The sequence below is a fragment of the Culex pipiens genome, chromosome 2 (assembly GCF_016801865.2).
Source record: "Culex pipiens pallens isolate TS chromosome 2, TS_CPP_V2, whole genome shotgun sequence".
Classification (NCBI taxonomy): Eukaryota; Metazoa; Arthropoda; class Insecta; order Diptera; family Culicidae; genus Culex; species Culex pipiens.
Window position 1 is genome coordinate 207,443,634 of NC_068938.1, and position 9,200 is coordinate 207,452,833.

Genomic DNA, 9,200 nt, shown 5'->3' on the forward strand with positions numbered 1-9,200 from the left:
ATAAAACCGGCTGATATATAGGCCCAGCTTGTAAAAACTTCCTTGTAAAAATCTTGTTAAACCAAACGGTACTGTTTTGTGTGATTCACTCCACACTTGAAGGATACAGCTGGCGTGAAACTCATATTATGCTCATTTAAATACGCTGCAATACTAATGAATGCTCAAAACATGTCAGTGATTTCAGTGAAGTGGACGTCAACAAGCTGTGGCAGACTCTGATTTTCAACAGTTTTCATGTTAGTTTATTTCACAAAAGATTGAATTTTTAGGATTTACATTAAACATACACATTTTTATTTACAGGATTTACAATCATCGGGATGAATTTTATCCAAAAACATGTTTTATTCATACTGCTTGCTTATGGAACGATGGCGCAACCCCAACTCACTACGGAACATTTTATCACGGATGCTAGAGAAACTGAAACAACTTTATTTTTAACGCGCAAATACAACTACAGAAAGCACACCGTTCATATAGAAAACAAGACACAAACAGTGATCTTACGGTGTGATTTTGATGGAAGTCCAAAGCCCGCAGAAATCGAATGGGCTTTCAACGGAAACACGCTGAAAAAAGATGCGTACGGTATCAGGAGGGAGAATGTATCACTTGAAATTTTAATTCCAAGCGTTTATCACAACGGAGAGTACAAATGTCATGCGTGTAACAGCGTTGAATGCGTTTATTCGACAACTGTGCTTAAACTGACATTTCAAATCGAGGCAAATTCAATGAAAAACATTTCGGTTGAGGAAGGACTTGGGGCAGTTTTTGATTGTACGTTATCTGTGGATCATCATTACGCCAACATGTTTGTATTTTTCAAGCAGCGATTTATGAATGAATCTGATGCAAGGAAAACAATGATTGATTTGTACAACAGTGATAAAGATTATGAGCAGTTGGGTGAAGATCAGATCATAGTTAAGCATAATAAAGACCGACAAATGTTTATTGAAAGAGTTGAAATTAAACACGCAGGATGGTACTCGTGTGTAGCAGGGGTTTATGATACAACAAATTATAACTATAAATATATTGCATATAAAAGTGCATACTTGGAGGTTTTACCACAGACCTTATCAGGCGCAGTCATCTCAGGAATAGTGGTTTTGTGTATTATGTTGGTTGTTTTAGCACTAGTGTCGGTTGTAGTGTATAGGCGTATGAGGTTGAACAAAAAATATTACGAACGATTGGTCAAGATTGTGACTGTTCGAAATGAACCTAGTTATAACGATTATGTGGGCTTTCAAGTTCCAATAGTTTCAATTGAAACGAGAAGGTTATTAACGGCTGTGAGGACACGCAATGAACCTGCTGCAGTTTTAGAATACGAGTATGATGTTGGTTTGGAGTGGGAATTCCCACGCGAGAAGCTAACCCTAGCCAATCAGCTAGGAGCAGGAGCATTTGGAAATGTCGTCTTGGCGGTTGCTGAAGGACTGCTCTTTGAAGGAGTTGATACCCCGGTAGCAGTTAAAATGCTGAAGGACGAACACACAGACGATGACGTGAAAGATCTGGTTTGTGAAATGGAAATTATGAAAAAGATTGGAAATCATCCCAATGTCGTCAGTTTGCTCGGAAGTTGCACCAGGAACGGACCATTATTCGTAATAGTGGAATATGCGGTCCACGGAAATTTAAAGAGCTTTCTCCATGATCATCGCTCTGAAAGTACAACAACCCTCACCACCAATCAACTCGTGTCGTTTGCGTCACAAATCGCATCCGGAATGCAGCACCTCTCGTCGATGAAGCTGATTCACCGTGATTTGGCCGCGCGAAACATTCTGGTCAGCGAAGGATTCGTCATGAAGATCGCCGATTTCGGACTAGCACGGGATGTCCACAACCAGGAGTACTACCGGAAGATGACGTCTGGAAAGTTACCGATGCGTTGGATGGCCCCGGAATCGCTGGAGGAACGATTCTTCAACACAAAGAGTGATGTCTGGTCGTTTGGAGTTTTGCAGTGGGAAATTATGACGCTTGGACGAGACCCGCACCCGTTTGTGGCGGATTGGCAATCTTTTCTGGAATATCTGAAGCAAGGCCATAGGCTGGAGCAGCCGACGAACTGTCCGGACGAGATTTATCAACTTACACGGAGAAAAAACCGTTCCGAAAATCGTGAACAATGTACCACGAAATCGGGAACAACGTGATATTCCATGGTACGCGAACGTACCATGAACACTTTCCATGAACAAATCGCAAATCGTGAACGTTTGTTCACGCGGTTTAGAAATTGAAGCACTCTAGCGGATAAAAATGGTACTACGTTTTGGGTTGGTGTCAGTGGTGTAGTATTTCTTTGATGACTCTGCCATCTGGTGGCCATTTTTGGGCTCAGGGAAATGCGTTGCCATCTGGTGGCCAGTAACCAAACTACAAAAATCATCATGGCGTTGAAATTAATTAATTTTTTATTGACAAAAACACATCACTTTACAAATAAACACTTTTTTTCGCTACCTGCAGTAAGAAATCACACATGGCTGGACCTGCAGTGGTTCAATCTGGTGGCCATCCCGATTTTTGTTGCACCGATGAAGACGGGAAGGTTAGAAGATGCCAGTGGCCGCCTGGAAGAATCTGACGCGGGAACATCTGTAAAGTATGTTTTTGTTAACAAAATTTTCAGCATCAAACATATAAAAACTTACCGAAATATTTGATAAGATGGCAATCCGGACAGAAAATTCTGTAGGATCTTCGCCGATGGCCTAAAACAGCGGTCATAATCTGTAGAATCGGATGGTTTCGTCGAAGCTGTAAAGTAAGGAAACTAATCAACTTATATCAAAGAAAACATTCTTAAATTTACTTACCTCAATAATTTGCCACATCCGCTTGCCAGCCCCAACACCTAGTTTTTGTTTTCTCCGGGATTCCGGAACAATTTGGTTCCTCCCGCTGCTGCGGTTTTGTTTTCAAGCACGCTCCTGACGTTTGAAATGAAACGAGCCGTGGGCGCATTCACAAATGGCGCAGTGTCAAATGAAACATGGGTAGTTCAGATATTACGTTTTTCAAAAAATATTAATATTTGATAAATATTTTTCTCCAACTATAAAGTTTATGTTTATTATGATTCGATATTTTTGCGAAAAAAAAGTTTTTGCGGTGCTGTACATTGTAATTTCATGTAAGTTGAAAATATTTTTAAACTAGTCCAAACATGTTAAATGTGGTTATCAATGCTGAAAAAGGCATTTAAGATTGTTCTCAGTTGAATAGACTTCTATTTCCATTGAAATTTAGATATTTTTTTGAAAAAAATTCTTTTTGCCCCCTTATTTTTCCGACCAATTTTGAAAGGGTGGGGGGGGGGGGGGTGACATAAGCTTTGTTGTTTAATGATTAAATGGTTAAATGTTTAAATGTTTAAATGTTTAAATGTTTAAATATTTAAATGTTTAAATGTTTAAATGTTTAAATGTTTAAATGTTTAACTGTTTAAATGTTTAAATGTTTAAATGTTTAAATGTTTAAATGTTTAAATGTTTCAATGTTTAAATGTTTAAATGTTTAAATGTTTAAATGTTTAAATGTTTAAATGTTTAAATGTTTAAATGTTTGAATGTTTAAATGTTTAAATGTTTAAATGTTTAAATGTTTAAATGTTTAAATGTTGAAATGTTTAAATGTTTAAATGTTTAAATGTTTAAATGTTTAAATGTTTAAATGTTTAAATGTTTAAATGTTTAAATGTTTAAATGTTTAAATGTTTAAATGTTTAAATGTTTAAATGTTTAAATGTTTAAATGTTTAAATGTTTAAATGTTTAAATGTTTTAATGTTTTAATGTTTTAATGTTTTAATGTTTAAATGTTTAAATGTTTAAATGTTTAAATGTTTAAATGTTTAAATGTTTAAATGTTTAAATGTTTAAATGTTTAAATGTTTAAATGTTTAAATGTTTAAATGTTTAAATGTTTAAATGTTTAAATGTTTAAATGTTTAAATGTTTAAATGTTTAAATGATTAAATGTTTAAATGTTTAAATGTTTAAATGTTTAAATGTTTAAATGTTTAAATGTTTAAATGTTTAAATGTTTAAATGTTTAAATGTTTAAATGTTTAAATGTTTAAATGTTTTAATGTTTTAATGTTTTAATGTTTTAATGTTTTAATGTTTAAATGTTTAAATGTTTAAATGTTTAAATGTTTAAATGTTTAAATGTTTAAATGTTTAAATGTTTAAATGTTTAAATGTTTAAATGTTTAAATGTTTAAATGTTTAAATGTTTAAATGTTTAAATGTTTAAATGTTTAAATGTTTAAATGTTTAAATGTTTAAATGTTTAAATGTTTAAATGTTTAAATGTTTAAATGTTTAAATGTTTAAATGTTTAAATGTTTAAATGTTTAAATGTTTAAATGTTTAAATGTTTAAATGTTTAAATGTTTAAATGTTTAAATGTTTAAATGTTTAAATGTTGAAATGTTTAAATGTTTAAATGTTTAAATGTTTAAATGTTTAAATGTTTAAATGTTTAAATGTTTAAATTTTTAAATGTTTAAATGTTTAAATGTTTAAATGTTTAAATGTTTAAATTTTTAAATGTTTAAATGTTTAAATGTTTAAATGTTTAAATGTTTAAATGTTTAAATGTTTAAATGTTTAAATGTTTAAATGTTTAAATGTTTAAATGTTTAAATGTTTAAATGTTTAAATTTTTAAATGTTTAAATGTTTAAATGTTTAAATGTTTAAATGTTTAAATGTTTAAATGTTTAAATGTTTAAATGTTTAAATGTTTAAATGTTTAAATGTTTAAATGTTTAAATGTTTAAATGTTTAAATGTTTAAATGTTTAAATGTTTAAATGTTTAAATGTTTAAATGTTTAAATGTTTAAATGTTTAAATGTTTAAATGTTTAAATGTTTAAATGTTTAAATGTTTAAATGTTTAAATGTTTAAATGTTTAAATGTTTAAATGTTTAAATGTTTAAATGTTTAAATGTTTAAATGTTTAAAATGTTTAAATGTTTAAATGTTTAAATGTTTAAATGTTTAAATGTTTAAATGTTTAAATGTTTAAATGTTTAAATGTTTAAATGTTTAAATGTTTAAATGTTTAAATGTTTAAATGTTTAAATGTTTAAATGTTTAAATGTTTAAATGTTTAAATGTTTAAATGTTTAAATGTTTAAATGTTTAAATGTTTAAATGTTTAAATGTTTAAATGTTTAAATGTTTAAATGTTTAAATGTTTAAATGTTTAAATGTTTAAATGTTTAAATGTTTAAATGTTTAAATGTTTAAATGTTTAAATGTTTAAATGTTTAAATGTTTAAAGGTTTAAATGTTTAAATGTTTAAATGTTTAAATGTTTAAATGTTTAAATGTTTAAATGTTTAAATGTTTAAATGTTTAAATGTTTAAATGTTTAAATGTTTAAATGTTTAAATGTTTAAATGTTTAAATGTTTAAATGTTTAAATGTTTAAATGTTTAAATGTTTAAATGTTTAAATGTTTAAATGTTTATATGTTTAAATGTTTAAATGTTTAAATGTTTAAATGTTTAAATGTTTAAATTTTTAAATGTTTAAATGTTTAAATGTTTAAATGTTTAAATGTTTAAATGTTTAAATGTTTAAATGTTTAAATGTTTAAATGTTTAAATGTTTAAATGTTTAAATGTTTAAATGTTTAAATGTTTAAATGTTTAAATGTTTAAATGTTTTAATGTTTAAATGTTTAAATGTTTAAATGTTTAAATGTTTAAATGTTTAAATGTTTAAATGTTTAAATGTTTAAATGTTTAAATGTTTAAATGTTTAAATGTTTAAATGTTTAAATGTTTAAATGTTTAAATGTTTAAATGTTTAAATGTTTAAATGTTTAAATGTTTAAATGTTTAAATGTTTAAATGTTTAAATGTTTAAATGTTTAAATGTTTAAATGTTTAAATGTTAAATGTTTAAATGTTTAAATGTTTAAATGTTTAAATGTTTAAATGTTTAAATGTTTAAATGTTTAAATGTTTAAATGTTTAAATGTTTAAATGTTTAAATGTTTAAATGTTTAAATGTTTAAATGTTTAAATGTTTAAATGTTTAAATGTTTAAATGTTTAAATGTTTAAATGTTTAAATGTTTAAATGTTTAAATGTTTAAATGTTTAAATGTTTAAATGTTTAAATGTTTAAATGTTTAAATGTTTAAATGTTTAAATGTTTAAATGTTTAAATGTTTAAATGTTTAAATGTTTAAATGTTTAAATGTTTAAATGTTTAAATGTTTAAATGTTTAAATGTTTAAATGTTTAAATGTTTAAATGTTTAAATGTTTAAATGTTTAAATGTTTTAATGTTTTAATGTTTAAATGTTTAAACAATTTTACTATTTTACAATTTTACAATTTTACAATTTTACAATTTTACAATTTTACAATTTTACAATTTTACAATTTTACAATTTTACAATTGAACAATTTAACAATTTAACAATTTTACAATTTTATAATTTTACAATTTTACAATTTTACAATTTTACAATTTTACAATTTTACAATTTTACAATTTTACAATTTTACAATTTTACAATTTTACAATTTTACAATTTTACAATTTTACAATTTTACAATTTTACAATTTTACAATTTTACAATTTTACAATTTTACAATTTTACAATTTTACAATTTTACAATTTTACAATTTTACAATTTTACAATTTTACAATTTTACAATTTTACAATTTTACAATTTTACAATTTTACAATTTTACAATTTTACAATTTTACAATTTTACAATTTTACAATTTTACAATTTTACAATTTTACAATTTTACAATTTTACAATTTTACAATTTTACAATTTTACAATTTTACAATTTTACAATTTTACAATTTTACAATTTTACAATTTTACAATTTTACAATTTTACAATTTTACAATTTTACAATTTTACAATTTTACAATTTTACAATTTTACAATTTTACAATTTTACAATTTTACAATTTTACAATTTTACAATTTTACAATTTTACAATTTTACAATTTTACAATTTTACAATTTTACAATTTTACAATTTTACAATTTTACAATTTTACAATTTTACAATTTTACAATTTTACAATTTTACAATTTTACAATTTTACAATTTTACAATTTTACAATGTTACAATTTTACAATTTTACAATTTTACAATTTTACAATTTTACAATTTTACAATTTTACAATTTTACAATTTTACAATTTTACAATTTTACAATTTTACAATTTTACAATTTTACAATTTTACAATTTTACAATTTTACAATTTTACAATTTTACAATTTTACAATTTTACAATTTTACAATTTTACAATTTTACAATTTTACAATTTTACAATTTTACAATTTTACAATTTTACAATTTTACAATTTTACAATTTTACAATTTTACAATTTTACAATTTTACAATTTTACAATTTTACAATTTTACAATTTTACAATTTTACAATTTTACAATTTTACAATTTTACAATTTTACAATTTTACAATTTTACAATTTTACAATTTTACAATTTTACAATTTTACAATTTTACAATTCAAATTGATTTGCTTGAATGTTAAAATTATTGAAAAAATAACTAAATTCATTTATGTTTGATTTATTTGAATTTATCTTAATGACCCAATTTGCTTAGGGACCCTATTTGGATTCACTTCTTTGACGTCATCCGAAGGCCAAAGTCGGGCGCAACGAAACATGTCTGTGCGTGATTTCGTTTGCTCCTTCGCATGCAGCCGACGAAATTCCACCTGCAGATAGCGCTGATTCCTTGACACAAACTCTGGTACACAACGCCATCTAACGAAAACAATGTGTAAACTTCTAAACATAAAATGTGTTCCCGATTTTGTGAACACTGTTCACGATATCGTAAACATTTCAACATGATTTCGTGATCAAGTTCATGATTTCATGAACATTTAATGTACGCGAAAACATGAACATTTTTTCACGAATTTCGGAACGGTTTTTTCTCCGTGTATGGAGGCATGCTGGGAGTTCAACCCGGAAAATCGTCCGACATTTGAACAAATTAGTGCTGTGTTCGAAAATATTAGATTGGCGAATACTCTTGATGTGGAGTTGATGCCAAGATTGAATTATGCAATCATTATGCCGGCTACCGCAGTTTAGGACCAACTTATTACAAACGGTATTTAAAGTAAATAGAAATAAAATATTGAATAAACATTATTCGCTGCTACAAAAATGTCTGGCATGAACTAAAACAAAATATACGATAAAGTTGCGAGTTTCTGATTCAATAATCTCACAGCACTACTGAATCATCAAACAGGATTGAATTCGTTCGCAAAGGGAAATGTCCAATGTCATGCTCAATGGTGCATATTTAATTGTTACCGAGGACGTAGCATGTTTTTTTTTTATCAAATACCGTTGATAATATTTCTTTGGGAATGAGTTTAAAAAAAATAAAATTTCTATGATTAATTTTTTATCGAATTTGACAAAATAAAACCGGTTTTTGAAATTCATACAATGAAAAAAAAAAAATCAAAAATTATACACCAAACCTCATTCACCGAACTAGTTCGCGTTGGTCATTTGTTGGAACATCCCCGCCCATCAAAGAGTGGTGTAGCAACAAAACCACTTCACTTTGTGGTTGCATTGCGCAATCTAGTGGCAATTTAAGACAACGTTCTCGAGAAAGCAGAGTGCGCACTTACTGCCCTCGAGGGTTTCTTCTTCCTTCTGCGTTATTGGTTCCAACAGCAGCATCATCGCTTCCTCGAAGTCAGCCAGTTTTCATTGATATAGCGGTCGGTTGCTGCTCTTGCAGCTGCAAATGGCCAGAACGTGTCCGACCCAAAGCAAACATTAATAGCCGAGGACGCGTCTTCGACAAGTATTAGCGCCAGGGTATGTAGTTTGCTTCCCTCGGCTCCCCCGCCCCAGACTCGTTCCCCGGCGGTTTGAGGTCTTATTAACCCTTGACAGCATGGTTAACATTAAAAAGTGTAACAAGAATTCAATTTCATAAAAATATAAAGAATTTCAAGATCTACCAGCTGACAAGGAAGGCGCCAATATTGATCAGCCCATCTGCAGTAGACTTCTGCTGAGGGTTACAAAGCGCTGGCGGCCGCCGCCGTTGAAGAAAAATCAATAGCGCATCTTTGCTCGGTCTCGGAGTTTTCATCAGCTCGT

General features: G+C 27.5%; 1 protein-coding gene across 1 annotated transcript; it reads left to right on the forward strand.

Annotated features, from left to right (window-relative positions):
* The first annotated feature begins 374 nt into the window (after positions 1-374).
* Positions 375-8,171, forward strand: LOC120423240 (fibroblast growth factor receptor homolog 1-like). The gene is made up of 3 exons (XM_039586951.2): positions 375-786; positions 1,147-2,116; positions 8,009-8,171. The coding sequence occupies exons 1-3, from the start codon at positions 375-377 to the stop codon at positions 8,160-8,162; spliced, it is 1,536 nt and encodes a 511-aa protein (XP_039442885.1). The 3' UTR covers positions 8,163-8,171.
* Positions 8,172-9,200: the final 1,029 nt, after the last annotated feature.

Coding starts and splice junctions, on each gene's coding strand:
- LOC120423240 (XM_039586951.2), top strand. CDS start 375: ATGGCGCAACCCCAACTCACTACGGAACATTTTATCACGGATGCTAGA. Junction 787..1,146: donor ACTTGGGGCAGTTTTTGATT/GTACGTTATCTG, acceptor TGGTTGTTTTAG/CACTAGTGTCGGTTGTAGTG. Junction 2,117..8,008: donor CCGGACGAGATTTATCAACT/TACACGGAGAAA, acceptor TTTTTCTCCGTG/TATGGAGGCATGCTGGGAGT.